The sequence below is a fragment of the Gadus morhua genome, chromosome 10, assembly GCF_902167405.1.
Source record: "Gadus morhua chromosome 10, gadMor3.0, whole genome shotgun sequence".
Lineage (NCBI taxonomy): Eukaryota > Metazoa > Chordata > Actinopteri > Gadiformes > Gadidae > Gadus > Gadus morhua.
Window position 1 is genome coordinate 12,047,376 of NC_044057.1, and position 25,307 is coordinate 12,072,682.

At 46.9% G+C, this 25,307-nt stretch overlaps 1 protein-coding gene across 2 annotated transcripts; it reads right to left on the bottom strand.

The window, feature by feature from the left end:
• Window positions 1-545: 545 nt before the first annotated feature.
• On the bottom strand, window positions 546-23,920 carry adad1 (adenosine deaminase domain containing 1 (testis-specific)). 2 transcript variants are annotated; one of them, XM_030369306.1, is made up of 13 exons: window positions 23,810-23,920; window positions 23,368-23,530; window positions 20,317-20,457; window positions 17,293-17,469; window positions 16,851-16,934; window positions 16,601-16,723; window positions 9,533-9,656; window positions 8,990-9,160; window positions 8,411-8,486; window positions 7,729-7,879; window positions 5,784-6,027; window positions 4,783-4,915; window positions 546-767 (listed from the first exon to the last, which is right to left on the bottom strand). In XM_030369306.1, exons 2-13 carry the CDS (start codon window positions 23,510-23,512, stop codon window positions 654-656), a joined length of 1,683 nt encoding a protein of 560 aa, XP_030225166.1. In that variant the 5' UTR covers window positions 23,513-23,530; window positions 23,810-23,920; the 3' UTR covers window positions 546-653. The 2 variants fall into 2 exon arrangements, with proteins under 2 accessions (XP_030225166.1, XP_030225165.1); XM_030369305.1 differs by having other exon boundaries at window positions 23,356-23,530.
• Window positions 23,921-25,307: the final 1,387 nt, after the last annotated feature.

A 25,307-nucleotide genomic window follows, 5' to 3' on the forward strand; every position in this document is an offset into this window, starting at 1 on the left:
GGGCTTCAGGACCGGCCCAGGCCGTCCGGCCTCATCGGGCCTGCAGAGTAAATATTAAAGCTTGAAATATTATAACAGGAACGCGGAGGTGGCCTTCCGTCCATCCGCTCCGAAGGCGTTTGGAGTGTGCCGGTCCATCTCAGGGGTGGCCGACCGGGGACTCAGAGCCGGGGAATGACCGGTATGCTAAACATCTAGAGCGGAGGTGGGGTGGATCTAAGATCGGGACGTCTCTGGATGGAAATAGCCAAGAAACCAACACACCAAGTGCATCATAACAGAGCCTCCTGAATGACCAACCACTACATCAATCACTAATGATCTCTCTCATCCATGCGTTAACCTGCCATACCATCACCAACACTTTGTCTCTAATTATGTATACATACATTGACGGTTATAATTAAATTACATTTAAATAACTTCATTGGTTTGTTCTTCTTGGTCCCCCTCAGATCAGACGTTACGCTACGGTTATTGCAAGCGGTAAAACGATTCAAACAATATTATAAACCTTTAAGCACACAGATCACACCTCAGTCCTCAACCTTTCAACAGTTTATTCCAGAACAAAGCAGGCTGTTACAGAACCAAAGGAAAGAGAAACTAAGGCCTTTCTACAACAGAACCGGGCCCAGGTTAAAGGTTAAAGATCAGATGTTAAAGTTGTCGCTGTGGGGGGGCTTGGAGGGCCAGACCCCAAAGCCGTTTTTTTTCAGGTGGACCTTCATGATGTTCTTGGCCTCCTGGTACTGCTTGGCTGTCATCTGCAGACGACCAAACAGAACCACACGTTCACACCCACATCGTACAAAACAACATCACAATGCATCATGGGAGTTGATTTGGGTGATACTCCGCCAACGCCTGAGAGTTGTAGTCCTGTGAAATCCTAAATCAAAGTAACCGTGCCGTAATATAGGCTGATCAAATGTGTGTGTGTGTGTGTCATTAACGATGACCTCGTTAACCTAGTACCTTGTTAATGTCAGTTGCATCGTTAGTGAGGATGTTGGTAACCACAACCTATAGCGATAGCAAACTGCAGGGTTAAAAAAAATTGTAACGACGACATTGTTAACGACACCTTCTATATAACATTGTGCATGTTTACGTGTGTGACGTGTTTATGCACAGACGTAAGGCAAGGGGCTTCAGGACCGGCCCAGGCCGTCCGGCCTCATCGGGCCTGCAGAGTAAATATTAAAGCTTGAAATATTATAACAGGAACGCGGAGTTGGCCTTCCGTCCATCCGCTCCGAAGGCGTTTGGAGTGTGCCGGTCCATCTCAGGGGTGGCCGACCGGGGACTCAGAGCCGGGGAATGACCGGTATGCTAAACATCTAGAGCGGAGGTGGGGTGGATCTAAGATCGGGACGTCTCTGGATGGAAATAGCCAAGAAACCAACACACCAAGTGCATCATAACAGAGCCTCCTGAATGACCAACCACTACATCAATCACTAATGATCTCTCTCATCCATGCGTTAACCTGCCATACCATCACCAACACTTTGTCTCTAATTATGTATACATACATTGACGGTTATAATTAAATTACATTTAAATAACTTCATTGGTTTGTTTTTCTTGGTCCCCCTCAGATCAGACGTTACGCTACGCTACGGTGATACTCCGCCAACGCCTGAAAGTTGTAGTCCTGTGAAATCCTAAATCAAAGTAACCGTGCCGTAATATAGGCTGATCAAATGTGTGTGTGTGTGTGTGTCATTAACGATGACCTCGTTAACCTAGTACCTTGTTAATGTCAGTTGCATCGTTAGTGAGGATGTTGGTAACCACAACCTATAGCGATAGCAAACTGCAGGGTTAAAAAAAATTGTAACAACGACATTGTTAACGACACCTTCTATATAACATTGTGCATGTTTACGTGTGTGTGTGCCTGAATTACCTACTAGGAAGCTGTGTTCGTGTGTGTCCCCGTGTGTGTGTGTCCCTGTGTGTGTGTCCCTGTTCCTGTCTGTGTGCATCCCTGTGTGTCCGTGTGTTTCTGCGTGCGTGCGTCCCTGTTTTTGTGTGTGCGTGCGTGTGTCCCTGTGTGTGTGTCCCTGTGTGTGTGTGTGTCCCTGTGTGTGTGTGTGCCCCTGTGTGTGTGTGTCCCTGTGTGCGTGTGAGTCCCTGTGTGCGTGTGTGTGCCTGTCAGGGATGGAAATTAACACCCGCCACACGCCATTTGCGGGTGGATTTGTATGGTGGCGGGTGAATTGTTTCACTTCACCCGCCACTTTGTCGGGTAATACTTTCCAGTCAGGTCCGATCAAATTTGCATATTTAATACATTCGTTATACGGCGCTGCACAGTTCCATAACCATTACTGTCAACATCTGGCCCCCTTCTTCTTCTACGCCTCTTTTGCTGAACTGCAACTGTCAATATCCGGGATAATATCGGTAACAGGGCTCTCAAGTCTCACGCATTTGGCGTGAGACACACGCAATTCAACCCATGCACACGCTCACACGCCACACTTCGCATTTCTCACGCAGAGAAATGACTAGGATAGCGCCGACCAATTTGAGGCGCTATTTAACAGGTGTTACAGGTAGGAATCAAATGGGGTTCCCGTAAGTAGGGTAACCAGACGTCCTCTTTTGCCCGGACATGCCCTCTTTTTGACACACTTTTAAAAAATGTGTGGCGGAATTTCAAAATCGTCCGGGATTTTTTTTAAAGCCTCATATATGTTCACATTGAATTTGAGTTGTGTTTCTCTGGGTCGTTCACAAACTAGTTAGGCTACGCCCTCCCCTACTCAGTTCTGTTCGCTTTGCATTGGTGAAAGTGAGTAGGGGGAGTGGTTAAGTAGAGCCTTCAGATTGGACGGTTTGACTTACTCAGTTACCGTCGTGTTTTGTATTTATTATTTTACCATTATTGTTTTATAGGGACAAACATTAACAAATTTCTCCTACAGGGGATTGATAAAGTTCTATCTATTGAACAGAAAGAAACACTTGGTCATACTTTACACACTTTACCACAGCATTGGCCTACTGAATGCCACAGATATATTTTCAGCATTGGACTGAATGCCACATAAATATATAATTATGTTTTTGCACGTTTCCAACGTTTAAAGTTCAGAGTATAAAGTTCAAGCATATGCCTCTACTTGCATTGCTTAAGCCAATAGCTTTTTGAGGCAGTGTTCTTTTCTGAATATTAGTGTTAAGGGCATATAATGCTTACTATCATACGTTAGTTACCATGTCTGTGTGGACACATTTGTGTGCAGTCACATGTAAATATAAAAAAACAAATGTTCCTATTGACTTGTGATGGTGTAGCCATGCATGTTCTTTTATTATTATTATGTCAATTCGTTTTTTAATGAAAATACTTTGTATAGATGAATTATCCCCAAACTTGTCATCGTAACACCAACTGATATGTACTTTTCTTATCTATGGCTACTATTATATTGTTTAAAATGTACGCATATATTAAAAAATATATACATCGTATAAAAAGTGGCTGGTAAAAAAGATGAGTGGCTGGTAGATTGTGAAATCTACCTGCCACAGTTGCTGGTGGGCAAAAAAGTTAATTTCCATCTCTGGTCCCCGTGTGTGTGCGTGTGTGTCCCTGTGTGTGTGCGTGTGTGTCCCTGTGTGTGTGTGTGTGTCCCTGTGTGAGTGTGTCCATGTGTGCGTGTGTCCCTGTGTGCGTGTGTCCCTGTGTGCGTGTGTCCCTGTGTGTGCGTGTGTGTCCCTGTAATAGGGCTTTGACTATTGCCCATTCAAAGTTTGTTTGTTTATTAATATTAGAGCTGTCAGTTAAACGCGTTATTAACGGCGTGTCCATGTGTGCGTGTGTCCCTGTGTGTGCGTGTGTGTCCCTGTAATAGGGCTTTGACTATTGCCCAAAAATCATATTCAAAGTTTGTTTGTTTATTAATATTAGAGCTGTCAGTTAAACGCGTTATTAAAGGCGTTAACGCAAACCAATTTTAACGGCGTTAAAATAATTATCGCGCGATTAACGCAATTATTTTATTACAAAAAATTTTTTTTTTCCTTTGGCTCAAATCAAAGAAGCAGTAGCCTGACTGCTATGCTCAAATGACATTTGTTCAAAGCAGTCGTTTTATTGCACTATAGGCTCTTTTTTTGTATCGTCCGGTTTTGATCAGTATATGCCAATGTTGTTATCAATAAAAAATCATTTGCACAAGGCAAGCCGATGCACTTCACCATGTTGATAAGAGAATTAAAATGACAAGAATTATGGGACAAAGAAATCAAGGGATATTTAGCATAGAAAAAGAATTTGCGATTAATCGCAAGTTAACTATGACATTAATGCGATTAATCACGATTAAATATTTTAATCGCTTGACAGCTCTAATATTGATATTAAAATATTTATGAATAATATTTTGACCATTAAATGCCTTCAGTAAGACCTGGATTGGGCTTTGCAAGGTTTGTTTACCTGTGTTGCTATGGTTACCGGTCTTGCGTGTTCCAACCGATTATTAGGTTTCTAATAAATCGGTCTAATCAATACTTCATTCAATGCCTCTTCCGTGGTCATTACAATATTATGAATAGACTGCGTCGGGTTCTCCGACGTTTCTCCCTCTTGGCCTGTCCATAACAGGTTCAAATTTTAAGGGCTGCCTTATATTCGTTAGAATTTTGATTTATTTTTTATATTCAAATTATATTAGAATAACGAAGTTCGGAGTCAAAGCCCCTGTGTGTGTATGTGTGTCCCTGTGTGCGTGTGTCCCTGTGTGCGCGTTTGTGTGTGACCTTGGCCTCCCTGTACGACACGGCGCGCTGCAGCTCCCTCCTCTCCGCCTCCGCCACCACCAGGTTGAAGCGGCTCAACATGGCCGCCTTGCAGAGCCGGCTGGCCAACTCTGGGCTGCTCTTAAATGGAGAACTAACACACACACACACACACACACACACATTCAGGTAAGAGAGCGCTACACACACACACACACACACTACAGTCTCCATCCCGCTCCTTAATGACATCAATTCTCCCACTCCCCTCAATGCTGTTGGGCAGGGCATTAGATTGATGGTCTACTGAGAGTGACACACACACACACACACACACACACACACACACACACACACACACACACACACACACACACACACACACACACACACACACACACACAGTAGGGGGAGGCAGAATGACAGGGAGGGGGGCAGAGAGTAGCGTGTGCAGGGAGGGTGGGAGGGGGGCAGAGAGTAGCGTGTGGAGGGAGGGGGGGAGGGGGGCAGAGAGTAGCGTGTGGAGGGAGGGGGGCAGAGAGTAGCGTGTGGAGGGAGGGGGGGAGGGGGGCAGAGAGTAGCGTGTGGAGGGAGGGGGGGAGGGGGGCAGAGAGTAGTGTGTGGAGGGAGGGAGGGAGGGGGGCAGAGAGTAGCGTGTGGAGGGAGGGGGGCAGAGTAGCGTGTGGAGGGAGGGGGGGAGGGGGGCAGAGAGTAGTGTGTGGAGGGAGGGGGGCAGAGAGTAGTGTGTGGAGGGAGGGGGGGAGGGGGGCAGAGAGTAGCGTGTGGAGGGAGGGGGGCAGAGAGTAGTGTGTGGAGGGAGGGGGGGAGGGGGGCAGAGAGTAGAGGGAGGGGGGGAGGGGGGCAGAGAGTAGCGTGTGGAGGGAGGGGGGCAGAGAGTAGTGTGTTGAGGGAGGGAGGGGGGCAGAGAGTAGCGTGTGGAGGGAGGGGGGCAGAGAGTAGTGTGTGGAGGGAGGGAGGGGGGCAGAGAGTAGCGTGTGGAGGGAGGGGGGGGTTGGGCCTACTCTTCGACGGCCACGCCCTCCAGCCCGTCCACCACCTCCAGGGCGCCGTCCCCCTGGCTCCAGTTCAGGCTGAGGTTCCGCTGGGCACGGCCGGGCCCGGAGGGGGCGGGGCCTCTTAGGGGCGGGGCAAGGGCATACATCGGCCGCACCATGCAGTAGTGCAGCGGGAGGCCCACCGTCACGCCCTCCGCCCGCTGGCTCACCGCCAGCGTCAGGCCCCGTATGCTGCTACAGCCCTCCTCACCTGGGGGTCGTTAACGAGCTCATGGGTTAACGAGCTCATGGGTTAACAAGGTCATGGGTTAACAAGTTCATAATTTAAGGACGACCTCGTGAACATTGAGCCCCCCTTTCTGGTTTGTCTAGCATGAAATAGACTGGTTACACCAAAATTTAGTGAAATACAGTTTCTGTCATGTTCTATTTGGCATTTTGTAAATGAAACGGAAACCGGATCGGAACCGGACACGAAAAGGGGGGTGGTTGTAGTCTATTGGCCCGGTTCTAGCCCTACTGTTGATACGGAGGACCGAGCGAAAAGACTACAGGACCGTTTCCGTTTCATTTACATAAAGCCGATTTACAAAATGCCGAATAAAACACGACAGAAACTATATTTCGCAACGATACTTGATGAGGAACACCAATGAACACCACTAACCACTCGATGAGTTTCACATTTCGGAAAACAAACGTATAGGGGTGTTTTTGAATGCACATAGCCAGCCATTGTGAAGCAGGAAGGGGCGATTCGAAATTAGCTAGATAGGACCAATATTAAAACTTTCGTAGTTAACTACTTTATTTCATCCTAGCCAACCAGAAAGGGGGCTCAATGTTGAAAATACCAGAATTGTCCTCCAAGCGATGACGTCAGTTTCATCGTTAGTGATGATATTGAAACCACAAAGTGCGTCAAAGACCACAACTTTGGTGACGATGACATCATTAAAGTGTAATGCCGCCCTCTTCCGCTACGTAGCTAAGATGGCTGCCATTGAGTACGAAAAGTGTTCATCGATCCACACTTTTTTTTTCCGATTTTTACCCTTTTGAGGTCACGGGTCCTTTCAGTACACTTATTTTCGCCCGATCTGAATTGGAACGTCCTACGTACTCAAACTAAGACCAGTAAGTACGGATAGTATGGATATTGGAGCACAGCATTGTATGCTGTCTGTGTAGAGATGTGTGTGTATGCTGTCTGTGTAGAGGTGTGTGTGTGTGCAACCCGGACTCACGAAAAGTCGTGACACTGTCACGTTATTTAATCTATTGAAACGTGATCAGGATCACGTATTTTCAAAATTTTCGTGTTTTACAGCACAAATTTCAAACCCATGTATTTCAAGTCAAGGATAACTAACAATATGACAGCTTTTGGCCACCCATTTCTACTTAAACTTGTCTGTGAACAATATGACAGCTTTAGGCCACCCGTTTCTACTTTCACCTTTGATTCTGAGAAATTGTAACAATTCACGGATATATTAAATGCAGGTGCGCTGTATGTCTTGATGTTTATTTTATCTAGCCATCTACTGTCTTGTTTTTGGTTATGTGAATGAAAGTCCGCGTCGACGCCTCGCAAGTCCAGTGTCGCGAGCGGACGTTGCCATGACATCTAGAAATCATATCGTATTTAATGGGTTGTCACTAATATTGATGTGTTGGGCTTGATTATAACTCTTGAATAATATTGTTTGCACCACGGCCGGAAATTTGTGCTTTAAAACATGAAAATTTTGAAAATACGTGATCCTGATCACGTTTCAATAGATTAAATAACGTGACAGTGTCACGACTTTTCGTGAGACCGGGTTGGGGGGGGGGGGGGGGGGGGTGTGTGTGTGTGTGTGTGTGTGTGTGTGTGTGTGTGTGTGTGTGTGTGTGTGTGTGTGTGTGTGTGTGTGTGTGTGTGTGTGTGTGTGTGTGTGTGTCCTACCCAGGAGGATGCTGTCCGCGTAGAGCGGCTCTACCAGGTGGCTCAGCAGTGCCCCCTGGTAGCCGAGGACCTGCCACTGGGTCAGCTTATCACTGCACGACAGGCTGGACATCCTGCTGGGGGCCGGCTCCAAGCTGGACAGGGGGAACACCTGCACATACGCACACACACACACACACACACACACACACATGAAAACACCTGCACACACACACACAAGAAAACACCTGCACACACACGAAAACACCTGCACATACATAAACACACACACAAACACCTGCACACACAAAAACACTTGCACACACACAAACACACACACGAAAACACCTGCACACACACACAAGCACACACACGTGAACCAGAGACACCATGAGAACACATGCACACACAGGTAAACCAGAGACACCATGAGAACACCTGCACACACGAAAACACCTGCACACACGAAAACACCTGCACACACGAAAACACCTGCACACACACGAACACCTGCACACACACACGAACACCTACACACCTACACACACTAACACCTACACACACACTAACACCTACACACACACTAACACCTACACACACACCCACACCCACACCCACACACAGTAGTACATCCAGTTGTATTCATAACAGAGTACCCGGAGACAGGAAGTAGAGGATGAGAACAGGAAGTGGAGTACAGCACCTTGCCCTCGGCAACGAGGTGCAGGCTGAGCTGGTTGACGACCTCCCAGGCATTGGTGGACATAGGGTTCAGACGCCTAGACGGACACACAGAGGTTAAGGGCTATGGGCCTAATTAACCCAGCGGACATCTCGGAAAGACAGATGCTGTGTTCCAATATCCATGCTATCCGTACTTGCTATACTTAGTTTGAGTACGTAGGGCGTTCCAATTCTGATAGGGCGAAAATAAGTGTACTGAAAGGACCCGGATGGTGTTCTCAAAACGGTCAAATCGCGGAGTGTGGATCGATGTACACTTTTCGCACTCAACGGCAGCCATCTTAGCTACGTAGCGGAAGAGGGCGGAGCCAGACTGAGCCAAAGTCTGCGCATTTTCCACATAGCCTGCATGAATAGTAATTTTTTTAGTTTTTATAGCAGCTAGGCGTAAAGAGTGAACACTGACATCTAAAAATTAGCGCACTTAGTGAGTGCGGATAGTGCACTACGTTTAAGTGTACTCATAGAAGTATGGATGTAAACACGGCAAGAGACAGAGCCATACAGACAGACACCCAGAGGGACAGAGGGGCCTCACATGGTGGGGTTCATCTGAGCAGCCCCCTTGGGCAGCAGGCTGAGGTAGAGGTGCAGGCTGAGCTCACTCCTCATGGCCAGCAGGGGGCTGGCGGCACTCCGCTGGAACACCGACAGCTGCTTCAGCTGCTGCTTCTTGTTGAAGAACATCAGCAGGTGGCGGTACAGAAACCTGGACATGGACCACCGGGGCGGATCAGCACCTCAACGGCCATGGGCTATTTATCTCTCCACATAGTGACATACACTTCACATGTGGCATCCATTGAGTTAGATTGGACTGGACTGGAGTTCTGCTAGTGGTGGACTGGAATGTACTGGAGTGGAGTGATGTAGAAGTGAACTGGACTCTACTGGACTGGAATGGAGTGCTGGTAGTAGTGGCTCGCGGTACTGGAGTGGTGAGGTAAAAGGTAGACTGGACCCTACTGGACTGGAGTGGAGTGCTGGTAGTAGTGGCTCGCGGTACTGGAGTGGTGAGGTAAAAGGCGGACTGGACTCTACTGGACTGGGTGCCGGGGGTGGTGGGCTGTGGGGTACAAACCTCATCAGGGACCTCCTGGCCACCACCAGGGCATGAGAGTCGTGCAGAACGCGCCCGTTGGCTGTAATGCACCTGTTGGTGTTGATGTTGCCGGTTCCCAAGGCAACCACCTCGTACCCGGCCGCTGGCCCGGAAGGAGGGAGGGGAGAACAGTGTCATTGGACGACAGCCATGCTTACAGGTCAAAGGTCACGGCTTGGATACATCTGATCTTCTAACGTACAAAACAAGGCTGACAAGAATCAAAGAAATCAATCAAAACGGTCAATTTACGAAAATAATTAAACGCTATAATGAAAACCACGTGCACGTCAGAGTTTCCTTTGTCAGGTTATTACTAGGGCTGGCCCGAATTATTCGAATATTCGAATACTCGTTCGGAAAATTTGTATTTAATAGAGCTGTCAAGCGATTAAAATATTTAATCGTGATTAATCGCATTAATGTCATAGTTAACTAATTAATCGCAAATTATTTTTCTATGCTAAATATCCCTTGATTTTTTTGTCCCATAATTCTTCTCATTTTAATTCTCTTATCAACATGGTGAAGTGCATCGGCATGCCTTGTGCAAATGATTTTTTATTGATAACAACATTGGCATATACACTGATCAAAACAGGACGATACAAAAAAAGAGCCTATAGTGCAATTAAACGACTGCTTTGAACAAATGTCATTTGAACATAGCAGTCAGGCTACTGCTTCTTTGTTTTGAGCCAAAGAAAAAAAAAAAAAAAATTTTTTTTTTTTTTTTATAAAATAATTGCGTTAATCGCACGATAAAAAATTTAACGCCGTTAAATTTGGTTTGCGTTAACGCCGTTAATAACGCGTTTAACTGACAGCTCTAGTATTTAAGCCTTAAATCAGTATTCAGAGCTTCGTTTTTTTTTTCTTCACGTGCCTGACGTTACCAGAGCGAGGGAGGCAAACTATAAGCGACACCAAGCAGAGAAGCGAGAGAGGTGGAGGAAGAATAGATATGTTTCCCTTTACTTTACAACACAACATTAGCGGGATCTTGGGAGGAAAAGTAATGCTTAGCGAAATGCTAACCTTAGCTTAGTTGTTTGTTTACGTTCGCTTTACAGCGCTGCGCCAATCAACTGTGACTGGCTTGCTGCAGAGCGTGAGCGTCTTGGGAATACCCGGTCAATATAATGGATATAATATGGACACATAAGACAATCAATATTCTGTATTTGTTATGGATTTATTGTACAAATTCCCTGAAAAGATGCACGGTCCAGGATGCATTGAAAAGATCTCCGTATCAACAGTAGGGCTAGAACCGAGCGAAATGACCCTTGCAATGAGCAATGAGTCTTCCAACCGAAATCAATGGATTTACAAAATGCCAAATAAAACACGACAGAAACTGTATTTCGCTACCATACAAAAAGAAGATGAGGATGTCTGCATTGTCTTGGGAGAGTGTAGACTCTAAACTCTCCCAGGCAATGCAGACATCCTGAATTTAAAGTTGTAAATCTAGGGTTAGGGATTATTTACTATCCATGTTAAAAAGAAGGAATAATGCCTCAGATTGCATTTTTTTAAATATTGACTATGCTTAAAGGAAGCAGGATTATTACCTAATTTATCACTTTATTTTGTTTTTACACATTTGAAGATTTCATTTAAAGTAACATTTGTCTTGTTATCTTTCTTGCTGTTGATCCGAAAATGATCCGACCCGTCACTCAAAAACCGTGACACGATCCGAACCGTGAGTTTTGTGATCCATTGCACCCCTACTGTTGTTGGTGGTGGTGGAGAAGGGTTAGCAGAGGAAGCGACAAGAATATCAGATTCTTCTCCTGAAGACGAAAGTGACATGTTGGCGAAAAAGGCGGGGGGCAGTGGGGAGAAAAAAAAAAAGTACAGTTTTCAACAACAATGGCTGGTGCAGTTCCCGTGGTTACGATATGAGGGACAAGCCATGGTGTGTGTGTACTGCAGGACATGTGGCCCGTCCGTTGCAGGCAGGACACATTTTGTAAATAGATCTACACAATTCAAAGTTCAGTCATTAAAATTACACAACGAGCCAAAAGCACAAGACGCGCAGGGACCGCTGCATCACACGAAGCTCCCAGCCCCTCCCCACGTCATTTAATAGGATAGATGAGAGCAATCGCTCGGCGGAGAATGAAGAAATAATCATCAAGTTTAACACCGCCTACAACATCACTAAAGAGGAACTCCCGTTCACAAAAAAAAGAAATATGGTGCTACCTAATTTGTTTTGGTGCTACTAAATGAAAAGATAGGTGGCACCAGTGTTACCTGTGAAAAAGTTAGTCTGGAGCCCTGCTGGTAACGAATAAATTGTAAAACGACACACCATGCGAAGTTATTTTTTCGTTTTGGCAAGTACCCGTTTAATAAGCGGGATAATGTATGGAACGTCGCCGGTCATTATCGAAAATAAGCACTCTCAGGGTGAAGCAAGTTACCTCCGCTGCTCGTCGGTGTCCTGTTCGCCCTTTCAGGGCTTATTTTCCAGATAATGACCGGCGTTCTATACATTATTCCTTACAAATATATTTAGCAGAGTAGGCCTAAGTAACAAATGTGTACAAAGTTAAACATGTATCAATAAAAATTTTGGATTCAAATTAGAGATAGACCGATATGGTTTTTTTCAGGGCCGATACCGATACCGATTATTAGTAGTCAAGGGGGCCGATAACCGACATTTGGAGCCTATATTAATTTACAGAAAAAAGGAAAATATTGGCGTCAAAATTTTGAATGATACAAACTCCAACACTTTAAATGCGTTTAACCACTTAATCGTCAAATCCCGCCGGCGGGCAAGTTGAAGTTACACCACCCCTTCCCCCAAACATGCTGGGTCAATCATCATTTAGTTGAGTGATATACGTAGTCATGTCATACACAGGCATGCAAACTGGCTCGGGGTGAAAAAGGTGAGAATGATGCGTGAGCTGAGAAAAACACAGACCCACTATAGGGTTCCAGCCTCCAGGTTTATACTCCGGGGAGTTTTCTTTTACATTTTTTAATGTATTAGGGTTAGTCACAAGCTAAAAAAAATTACAGGACTGCCCACAATTACGAACAAAGCATTAATTGATTATGTGCAAGGGCAGCCCCAATAGGTACATAACTTATTACAAAATTAAGAAAGAATATTGAGAAGAATAAAAAGAGGTGGGAGGACAGGGCAATAGGAGTATGCCATTATTTATTTTTCTTCTTGGCCTGGACCAGTGTCTCAAGGGCCCGCTTTCGCTGTTTTGCAGCATGCAAAACAGGGACTTCTCGGCTATATCGACTAGTATGTATCAACACAACTGGTGACCCGCTGAAAAATTCTCTTTTGGCGCGTTTCCACCGGAGGGTGCGTTCGGTTCGGTTCGCAAAGTTGCGGCACTGTTCGCGTTTCCACCGCCAAAGGTGGGCGTGACATGGGGATAAAAACAAACCGCGAGGCATTATTCTGGACAACGGTCGTGTCGCGTAAAACGTTAGCTTGGGCGAACAAGGAGGAACAAAATAAAAATAAAGTGCTTGCATGATATTGAAGCCTACAGCGATCGTTACTTAACTTGTGTGGTGGTGCCTTATCATTTGTTTACCCTCGCGTTGCCATGGCAACGCGATTGCACTCTCATTGGCTGAATCGATGAGAACGTTTTCGATAATATAAGGTCGCGGGGAGACGAAGCTCTGTTCGTTTGTATATTTTATTTACGTGACCATTTTTGTTTTGGGAATCAGTTCTCGTCGTTCACCTTCGGGATGTTTACGTAGCTGCCGCTGCGATCGACATCCGGCCTACCATGAGGGTACTGTCGGCGGTGGAAACGCTCGGTGGAATCGAGGCATTTAAAGGCTCCGGTGGGCTCACGCTTGGCCGTTTCAGATGGTAGGCGACTTTCCGCTCGCGCTGTCCGTTGGCCGCGCGGCTTCACGAGCGCGCGCATGCGTTCGACGAGCACGGAAGCGACAGTTCCACGGGAGTGCGCCCACTTGTCGTGCCGCCTGACAGAATGCTGCGCCTTCTCACTGTCCGCTCGCCTCTCCATTGAGAATGTATTAGCAGGCGCTACAAGGACTCCATGGCTGGCCATCAGACCCCCCCCCCCCCCCCCCCCCCCCAAATGTTTTCTCAACGGATCTCCACGAATCACACAAGTGGTCAATTTTGTCTTCAAAACGGCGAATTTCGCCGAAAGGTGACTAGTTTGCATGCCTGCATACACCGTTTGAAAGCTAAGAATCTCAGGCATGTCATCAAATGTCAACCATTCGGTGGAATAAATATGTTTAGCGAATATAGTTCAAAAATATCCTAGTGTCTTAGGTCAAAATAGCCCCCCTCACCCTCCTCCTCCCTTGGTCCACTCTAACTTCGTCGTTGTGGATATCCTTAGCAATGAGTTGATACTTCATGTTGGGTCTTGAAATGTTCATAAGAGTCCACAGAAATCGAATATCAATATTATTTTAGTCTAATTACATTGTGTATATGCACAAGCCATCTTATACAAAGCAGCCGAAAAATAGAAAACCGAAAACGCTGCAATGTTTTTTTGGTAGAAAACTGCGATTTAGGGTTTGAATTCCGCTATTGTCGTTTGATTCATGGAATCCACTGTGTTCGCCGACAGCAAGGGTCGGGGACGGGCCTTAGATATCCTAATAGCCAATGAAAATACCTTTCTGACGATATCCATCATGTCAAACACCGTCTCACCTGTGGTTGAGAAAACAAATGCGCAAGGGGTGTGCGTAAACTAGCAGGCTCTTCCCCAGAGTGCGAGTGTGAAGCAAGTGGTTGATTTGCGCGCATGTGTCTGGTTTTATTTTTACTTACTTTTGTGAGTTTGGTTTTATGAACATTTTGAAAGATGCCTAAACGCCCGGAGAGGAAAGCAGGGGGAGAGAGGGAATCATGTAAATAGTTATTTTTGTTTATTTTCACATTGTTATTGTAATTTTACTTATTTTTGTTTATTTGTACATAATTATTTATAGTATTTTTACCATTTCAGTTTTGGTGGTTATACCATTGCAGTTTTCATTTTTTAAAGGTCCCATGACATGCTATTTTATGTATTCTTTAATATAGGTATTAGTGGGCAACTAACACAGTATTCAAAGACGTTCCCGAAATTCAGCCGTGGTGCAGAGTTACAGCTACTCCGAGCCAGTGGCACATTGAGCTTCCCTGAAATGCGCTGCTTTGGTGTCTGTAGCTATAATGCAAATGAGGAGGAGCGAGGCGGGTCAAGGAGGAGGGTGGGGGTGTGGCCCTGAGCAGCTTGCAGCCACGGTACCATGCGCTCTGTTTACAGTGGATGTATCGCAATGGCGAGGCGCACACAGCCTTTAGCCGTGTTCTGTAAATATTCTAGAACACACGGGAGTCCTGGAGCTCTATATCTAAATATTATCATATAGCCTACATAGATATCTATATCATATAATATATATTATCACGGCCAAAAGCTGTGTGAGCCGATATTATGAATCTCAAACGACCGCGTTGGGTTCTCCGACGTTCCTGGTTCTTCAACGTCCACATCAATGTGAAGTAGACTGAACCGCGACAAGGAGGAGAAAGGGATCGTTGCCGGGCAGCGCTTAGGCACCTCTGCCTCCGGCGGTGGTCCCTCAGCGGGGCTCAAGCAGGAGACATTCGCCGCCAACAATCCCTTTCTCCTCCATGTCGTGGTTCATGTTCTTGAGGGAGTCAAAGCCAAAGTTCCTTCCCCCCCCAATTCATTTTCAACCTTGGCTGAGATAACCCCCAATACAAGTCTCGTTGTAGAAATACCAGAGACGAGAGTCCGACGTGTTATGCGCCATAACACCAAAAGCAGAACGGTTATCCAAGTAACAATGAAGTGTACAACACTTGCGTTACAGTCCTGGAGCTCTATATCTAAACAATATCATATAATACATAGATATCTATATCATATAATACATATTATCACGGCAAAAAGCTGTGTGCGCCTCCAGACGATATTATGAATCACAAACGACTTTGTCAGGTTCTGCGACGTCTCTGGTTCTTCCACTTTCACATCAACCTGAAGTCGACTGAATCGCGCGCTGCCTGCTGCCGGCTGCCCGCTGCCGGGCGATGGTGCCTTGCGGCAACCGGCGGCATGTCACAGTTCATGTACTTCAGCGAGTCAAAGCCAAAGTTCCTTTCCCCCAATTCCTTCTCAACCATGGCTCAGATAACCCCCACAACAGTCTCGTTGTGGAAATACAAGACACGTCAAAGAACCGACAAGAAACACTTGCGTTACAGTGCGTGTATTCACACAAACACGTCATGGGATGTCATGGGACCTTTAAGTAAAAATAATAGCCAAAACACTTTGTTTGAGTTTTTTTTTGTCCGTCGTGGCTCTGCGTCGGGGACTCTGCGTCGGGGCTCGGGCTCATAATTACAGTTAATGTGTCGCACCGGACCGGGCTCGGACAGAACGTACACGGCTCGAGCCGGTGCGGGCTTGATTTTCTGGGCCCGATCTAAGCTCTAATAAAGACTGCTCAGCGAAGCCGCCTTGGGCAAGGAAGAGTCACGAGGCTTATGCGCATTGCAAGCAGCAGAGACACTCTCAATGCATTTGACTTTAAGTCAACAGCGGCACGCTTCACAGCTGCCAAATATCGAAAGAAGTAAAAGAAAAAAAAAAGGTTAAAATGAAACCTTCCAGGTCACATGACTGGCACCAATTTTTTCTAGTGGAAACACTGGTGCCAGTGCAGCATAGATAAAGGTGCTGAAAAACTAGTTTTCAATCGTTACTTGATGACTCACTTCCTGCCAACAGAACCAGTGGAACCAGAGAAAGTGACAACGCTTGTTCATGATGGATCATTTGCAGTACTAGATAACGTCCTCCGCCCGTCTCAGTTTACCTGAGGCTTAAACATGTCATTTTTAAAGCTGCAGCCTTCAGCATCGATGGCTGTGATCACCGACCGGATCCATGACCCGACGGATTCAAACCAATCAGAACTAGGATTCATTCATCATCCCCAGATGCCGGGCTCGGCGCTTGGACTCACGGCTGTGGAGCAGGAAGGCGGCGACGGTGGAGCCGCAGGGCCAGAACTCTGGCTGGTCCCGCAGCAAGCCGCTGAGCAGCGCGTTCACCGCCTGGGACATCCTCTCGCTCTGAGAGCTGTAGCCTGGAGGTAACAGGACACAGCAGACCAGAGAGTGGGGGAGGGAGACTGTGGGAGGGAAAGTGGGAGGGAGAGTGGGGAAGGCAGCGTGGGGGAGGGTGGGGGAGAGGCCTGAGCCAGGGTCTGGTACCTGGGAGAGCTCTGGCGTTCTGGGCTCCGCGGGTCGGGACCTCACTGCACACCAGCTGCTCCGGGAACGGCGGAAGAGGAGGGGCTTCACACCACAACAGGAAACAAGGTCACATCAGACAGCCAATCACAGGGTCCAATTATGTAAAGGTCCTCCCGGTGGGAGGTTGACTAGTCATTCAAAGAAACTGCTAAATTAACCCATTTTTGACATCACAAGGGGGCGGGTCCACCCACCGGATATGGAGAGAAGTGTGTGTGTGTGTGTGTGTGTGTGTGTGTGTGTGTGTGTGTGTGTGTGTGTGTGTGTGTGTGTGTGTGTGTGTGTGTGTGTGTGTGTGTGTGTGTGTGTGGTGTGTGTGTGTGTGTGTGAGTTTGCAAGAGATCCTCAATGGCGTTTCGTGTCGGTGACATGTGAATGCGTAACCAAAGGCCAAGGTCACCCTTGGGGGGGGGCCCGGTGGCGGCGCTGAGGTCTGCCTCCAGCAGGGGCAGCAGGTCCTTGAGGGCCAGCTCGGCCGCCATCCTCCGCGCCTCCTTCTTGGTGATGCCCATGCCCGTCTGGTAGGTCACCCCGTCCACCAGCACGCAGAACGCAAAGTAGAAGCCCGGGGTGTTGCCTGGAGATGGAGACGGAGACAACACTGACCGCGTCAAAACTGGGGGGGCTCACGCCTCGTTTCCACATACGTATGTTTTTCGTGTCCGTGCCTCCGTAAATTTACGGAGGAGTCGCTAGTGTTTTACGTACGGGCATGAATTTATTTACGGACAAAAGATGTTAGGAGAAATCAGCGGATTGCTTACTCCGGGTAGGAAATTAGTGCCCAAATGAAGGAGTTCAAGTACCTCGGGGTCTTGTTCGCGAGTGAGGGTACTATGGAGCGTGAGATTGGCCGGAGAATCGGAGCAGCGGGGGCGGTATTGCGTTCGCTTTACCGCACCGTTGTGACGAAAAGAGAGCTGAGCCGCAAGGCAAAGCTCTCGATCTACCGGTCGATCTTCGTTCCTATCCTCACCTATGGTCATGAGGGCTGGGTGATGACCGAAAGGACGAGATCGCGGGTACAAGCGGCCGAGATGAGTTTTCTCAGAAGGGTGGCTGGCGTCTCCCTAACTCGGATTAGAGCCGCTGCTCCTTTACTTAGAAAGGAGTCAGCTGAGGTGGTTCGGGTATCTGGTAAGGATGCCCACTGGGCGCCTTCCTTGGGAGGTGTTTCAGGCACGTCCAGTGGGGAGGAGACCTCGGGGAAGACCCAGGACTAGTTGGAGAGATTATATCTCAACACTGGCCTGGGAACGCCTCGGGATCCCCCCGTCAGAGTTGGTCAATGTGGCCCGGGAAAGGGAAGTCTGGGGCCCCCTGCATGAGCTGCTCCCCCCGCGACCCGACCCCGGATAAGCGGATAGGAGACCGGTACTTTGGAACATGAGGATCGACATATACAGAGATAAAAACAAAACCAACAGGCTTGGAAAAAGATCGCTGAGGAGTTTGGCCTGCAAGGTACTTAGCCTACAAGTTTTGTGAAAAACATAAAAACTTTCATACGGTATCTCCGTAAAACGACGGCGAAAGTTAAATTTCTTGAACGTATATTACGGACATACCGGACAGAAATTTTACGGAGGGGAGGAGTCTCGGAGGAAAAACAGACATTACGGAGAATCACATAGGAATGAATGGACTTCGGTCGGAGACGGTTGGATCGCATACGAGAATGTACGTATGTGGAAACGAGGCGTCAGAGTACAGGACACCAAGGAGACTGATGGTGTGATCCATTTGGATGGTACGCCGGTACGTGCAAGTCGTAAGTTGTAAGTCTCCCAGCTTTCTTGTGGCATTTGTGGTGGCACGTCCCCTTTTGGTCGTAGTAGCTTTTCCGTTTCTCATCGGCTAGAAGTTGTTTATTGTTAGCTACATTAGCCTCTATAGCAAACCAGCTCGAAAACAAACAACACAACTTTACATTGTGTTGCACGCACAGCAAGACCGTGCAATGCATAAATTGGAGACCGGCATAAAGTAGCAATGTAATCAAGTGTGTAAAGGTGCGAACACACCAAGCGCGTACCTCGCGTACCATGTACGCGCGATACGCAGCTAAAATGTTGCTTGACCATTTTGTGTCAAAAATGGTCCTACGTACGCAGCTACGCGCCTGTGGCTGCGCTGGATTTAGGAGTCCGAGGAAGGAAACCCAAACGCAACCGTGTTTGGGTGCATGATAGAGCTTTGATCGGGTTAGATTAAATAAATCTCGGATATAAATAACAATAATCGGGTTAAATAACTTCACATGGTGTGTCTGGTGTGTTTCCAGCATTCGTAGTGTTGATCGGCAGAGAAATAGTCCGCCAAGACGTTGAGGTTGCTTAGCAACCAGAGACTCTGTCCATGCAAGTGAACGGAGCGTTCACTCTTCGTCATAACTATCAAACCAAACATCCTTCACATTCACCGAGTGAACATTATGAAAGTAAAATGCACATTTCTCGCTAAAAATGTTTCCATAAACGCATTTAATGGCTTAACTATGTTACTATTTCCACCCAGAATAAAGAAAGATGTCGGCCGTATGCTTCTGTGCAAGGGTCACTACTCTCTGCCAGTGACGTCGGGTCAAGCTCCACGCTGATTGGCTATTGCGGCTAAGTATCACGCGTATGAGCGTAAAAAGTTCAGTTTTTTTAACTCCTCGCGTACGCGCGTATATGTACTCGCCTCATACCGCTACCGGTGGTTAGTGAGGTCCCCCCTTCACTTTAGGCGTCTTTGAGTGTTTTTAATTATTATTATTCTTCATGTTTAACCTCTGTTTTCCTTTTATTCCTTGTCTGTTTTACATAGTTTTGAATGATGACTATATGCTCTGTAAGGTGACCTTGGGTGTCTTGAAAGGCGCCTCTAAATTAAATGTATTATTATTATTTCATACGCCCCATACGCGAGTAAAATGTTGCTTGGTACGCATGATACGCGTGTACGCACCTCATACGCGCGTAAACCAATGGTTCCCAATGGAAAAATTGCCGATTTTATACGCGTCTATACGCGAGGTACGCGCTTGGTGTGTTCGCACCTTAAGAACATTTAAAATCTACATTAAAATTACCAACGTGGCGCAAATACGAAGAAAATGAATCTCTTTACGGGCGCAGCCATTTTTGTTGTTGAGTCGTACGTTGGGCCTCACTGAACTCTCTCTACTTTCAGAATAGCGTGCGGGACAGACCAAAAGGGGGCGTGCCTCAGTGAAATGCCGCAAGAAAGCTGGGAGATTTGCAACTTGGGGGAGAGAGAGTGGGGGAGGGAGCGTGGGGGAGGGAGCTATCGGTAGCGGTCTCCCCGGTTGGGGTTCAGTACCTGCTCTTCAAACGGTTGAGGGTTCAGTACCTTCTCTTAACCTGGGCGAGGGTTCAGTACCAGGTTGGGGTTCAGTCCGTGGTCAGGGGTTCAGTACCTGGGGTGCTGGTCTCCTTCACCTCCAGAGATCTCTGCAGCGCTTCAGCCAGCTCGTACAGGGTGCTGATGGGGTGGATGTCCCCGCTCTTGTACTTGGCGATCACTTCCTTGATGGGGAGTCGAGGCCTCTTGGTGTAGCCTATGGGCGATTAGAAATACATCATTATTATGTAGCATGAACATGAATATTATACGCAGGAGTGCACATAACTGGTACGCAGGTACGCATGCGCGTCAAAAATCAGGATTGCGTAATGCCACTTGTGTTACTGCGCGCCTTTGCGTACTTGACCGATCTCTCCTATAACCTTACACACGTGTCGCTAGTCAACTACTATTAGAGATGTCCAAAAAGCAACAGACAACAGTAAGCAGTGTCTTTGGCGTTTCGCCACCTGGAGCCAGAGCCGAAAAAATACTTTTTTCGGAAAAGTGGCTGCAAGATGTGCAGTGGCTTGAAGCTAACGATGAGCGCACTGAAATGTGGTGCAAGTTTTGCCGCGAACATCCACATCTACCAGACAAAACAGGTGCGTTTTATAAAGGCTCAAAGAATTTCAACCATCCTTTATTTGACAGACATGAAAAGAGCAAGGAGCACACGAATGTGGCGCAAGCCATTGCTAATAAACAAGCTAGCAGAGAGGAAATAGCCTGTCGCCCACTTACCAGATGGCGAGACAAGCTGAATGAGGAACAGCGGCAAGCTCCGTTTAATATTTTTCTCCTGGCCTTCCATAAAGCTAAACACACGCGTCCCATGTCTTCCTATTCTGAGGATATTCCTTTACCGAAGCGGCTAGGAGTAAACGTCGGAGGTGCATATCATTCACGTGAGGGGGGCACACGGATCATGCAGAGCATCGCGCACACCATCAGCGCGGATTTACGAGCAAAGTTGCAGTCTGCTGAATTTTGGGGGCTGATGTTTGATGGATCTGAGGATATCACGAAAAACTGAGCAGGAAATCGTTTACATTGTGTGTGTGTCCAGCAACGGAGAAATTTCCTCCGACTTTGTTGGACTGATTGAACTGGGTGCTGACCGAACCGCGCAGGCCATAACAGACGGACTTGTGAGACTTTTCCAGGACAAAGGCTTGGATGACTGGACAACAAAGTTGGTCGCTGTGTGCTCAGACGGGGCTGCTGTCAACGTCGGTGTGTACAACGGCGTTGTGCCTAAACTCCGGCGACTTGCAGCAGTTGGAGACTCCCTTGTGCACGTTCTGCGTACAGCACATACACTGGAGAATTGCGCAAAATCAGCTGATTGCAACGTTCCTTACTGCGAGACATTCAATCGCGCTGTGGTCAGGCTGCTGCAGTTTTATTTACAAAAAGGTGGAGCAAAAAAAACTGCTGCACTGAAGAAACTGTGTGAGATTTCCTTTGTGAAACTGGGTAAGTTTCATAATATCAGGTGGTCTGCATGGAGGCATGAAATTCTGTTAAAAGTATCAAGACTATTGCCAGCCATTAAAATGCAACTGGCTTCGAGTGATAACAGTGACTTGCAGCATATCTGCACAGAGCGTTTTCAGTGCTTTCTATCAAACATGCTCGACATTGGCAACATTTTGAAGACCACATCCATTAGGTTTCAGAAGGAAAAACTGACCATTGGAGAATGTAAGGATGAACTCATGGTGGCCATTGGTCAGTTCACATTTCTGCTTGATGGTGAAGGCCACAGCAGGGCACACAGTTTCTAATGCTGATGACAGAATCAAGACAAACTTACTCAGGGGGTTAATTGAAGAGTTTGAAATCAGATATGACTCCCTCAAGTCATGTGATCATTTCTTAGTATTTGATCCTTCAACATGGCCTCAGGAAATGCAAGACCTCCACAGTTTTGGAAACACTACAGTTTGCAGCATTCTCAAAAAATATGAGGCCACCTTGCAACATGACAAAGAAACCACTGTGACAGAATGGATGCACTTAAAGAAGCATTTCATCGGTGGAGGCATGAATATGTATTGAAATTGGGTCCTATATGTAGTCGAATAATAAAATAAAATTCTAATTTGGTGCCGTCTTGACCGAGAAAAGGCAGAAAGTGACTTTTTGGCGCTTGTGGATTGAAGACAACAACTCCCACCATGCACCACGATGCACAGCTTCGCTGGCCACTCCCGCTGATCTAGATCTCCTCCTATTGGACACCTCGCTGTTCCATCTACCAAGCTGATACCGCAAGACTGCTTGAAAATCATTTCACACAACATTTCTAGTGAAGATCCGGTACCTTCCGCCATTGTACTTCACTTTTATCAACAGCCTCTGTTAGCTTAGCTTCAGATGCTGTGGATGTTAGTTTCTGCGGGTTTCTAACAATACGAAGCTTAATGGAAATGGATGAAGTTTCCCTTTAAAGCAAGCAGGAAAACGCCTGGGAGCCTCTTCTGTGTATGACTTAGTCCAAATAGTAAATACAAGTAACCCAGATGCTTACTCCAACATCCTCAAGGTGGTTAAGCTGTCTCTTACACTGCCTTTAAGAGGGGATTCTCACATCTCAACATAATAAAAACCAAGTACAGATCTCGTCTGTCACATGCTCGTCTCTCAGCCCAGATGCACATTCACCTGTCAATGCACACCAGAGACATTTGACCCAAATCAGGCTGTTGACCTGTGGATGGAGACAGCTAATCGGAGGCTCAACCAAGGACAGGGAGGTGCATCTGCAGCATCTTCATCATCTACCATGCAGGAAGCTGAAGCAGTGGACAGTGGGGGCGACACTGAGGACGACTGCACTTTTAAGACTTTAAGACCACGCTACTTATGAGGTTAGTACCAAACGCCATCTCCTGGTACTCACCTGAGTAACCCACTGAAAAAGTTATGTGCACCCCTGATTATATGAATATTAATGCATTCATATAATATAAATACACTTTACCCATGTACTCAAATCGATTTCAAATTAAAAGTGCGCACCTATCGTGGTGCCACATGGCAACTTTATTTAATTTGATTGTAATACCTAGCAACAACATGTGTCTAAGTCTGAGCTAATGCTAACCTCTAGCCTCGCCTTGTTTGGTAGCATTGGAGGTCCCCGCGCGGCCGGGGGAGCTGGGGGTTCCCGCCGGGCCAGGGAAATCGGGGAGACCGATGTGGTTCCTCTGGAGGATCTGGTCGAAACGAGTCCGCCTCGCTCCTCTGTTCGTTGCAAACATCGTGTTCTAGTCTGGACTCTTGAAGGAGATGGAAAAGGGGAATTTTTGTTTTTATTTCCACACATTACATTACAACGCACACATGAAATCTTTTCGCCGCGCGTCATCTTCTAAGCTAGGCCGGACTAGCGTTGGTCGCTAGCAATGACCGACGAGCGCTACTCAAATCACGCCCTGAGGAATGAAACGGCTACGTGCGACGGTAAAGAGAGAATAAAGTGTAAAAAAAACACGGTACTGGCGTCGAGGTTATGTTTCATACATGACATGCATTGCGTTTTGACCGTTATACAATACATTGTTCCGCGACGCGTCGTTCTCTATTTCCCCCGACGAGACGAAATGCGGGTTAAAGTACTGCGTTGGTTCCAGCTGCGCTTTACGGTGACGCAGCACCCACTACAGGGGACCGCCCTACGCCTCGTTTCCACATACGTATGTTTTTCGTGTCCGTGCTTCCGTAAATTTACGGAAGGAGTCGCTAGTGTTTTACGTACGGGCATGAATTTATTTACGGACAAAAGATGTTAGAGAAATCAGCGGATTGCTTACTCCGGGTAGGAAATGAGTGCCCAAATGAAGGAATTCAAGTACATCGGGGTCTTGTTCGCGAGTGAGAGTACTATGGAGCGTGAGATTGGCCGGAGAATCGGAGCAGCGGGGGCGGTATTGCGTTCGCTTTACCGCACCGTTGTGACGAAAAGATCTACCCGTGATCTACCGGTCGATCTTCGTTCCTATCCTCACCTATGGTCATGAGGGCTGGGTGATGACCGAAAGGACGAGATCGCGGGTACAAGCGGCCGAGATGGGTTTTCTCAGAAGGGTGGCTGGCGTCTCCCTAACTCGGATTAGAGCCGCTGCTCCTTTACTTAGAAAGGAGTCAGCTGAGGTGGTTCGGGTATCTGGTAAGGATGCCCACTGGGCGCCCTCCTTGGGAGGTGTTTCAGGCACGTCCAGTGGGGAGGAGACCTCGGGGAAGACCCAGGACTAGTTGGAGAGATTACATCTCAACACTGGCCTGGGTACGCCTCGGGATCCCCCCGTCAGAGTTGGTCAATGTGGCCCGGGAAAGGGAAGTCTGGGGCCCCCTGCATGAGCTGCTCCCCCCGCGACCCGACCCCGGATAAGCGGATAGGAGACCGGTACTTTGGAACATGAGGATCGACATATACAGATATAAAAACAAAACCAACAGGCTTGGAAAGAGATCGCTGAGGAGTTTGGCCTGCCAGGTACTTATGGAGTCAGTTTCCTGCCATAATTCAAACCTGAAAAAAAAAGTTTCAAAGGCTTGTAAGTCTGGGTTTGAAAACTCAACACCTTGTAATAAAGGTTTTGCAACACTGAAAAGAGATTATAACCTGAAAAAAAATAAAACTAAAATTCAAACATCTGTAAACATGATTGTGTGTTCTATTTTATCTTCTTCATCATTTTCACCAACACATTTTCAAAGTTCAAACAATTTCACCAGCGCATTTGCAGAGTTTCAAATCTGGCACTGTTCTAACAGTGTATTTCATTGTTGCCCCGTTTTGAAACCTTGTAAATGGGATTCTGCAAACAGGTGTTCATACATTGAGAAATACGTTTTGAAAGGTTGAATATTTAGTTTTAAAAACTTGTAAAGGTGTACGTTAACGACATTACAACGTATTTTTTCAGAACTGACTTTTCAGCACCGACTTTTCAGAGATTTGACCACACAGGCGCAAGCTTTGAGTCACGTGAATATTGGCAGTGTTCTGACGCCACTCGTTTTGAAACTCCTGACAGTCGAATCTGAAAACGT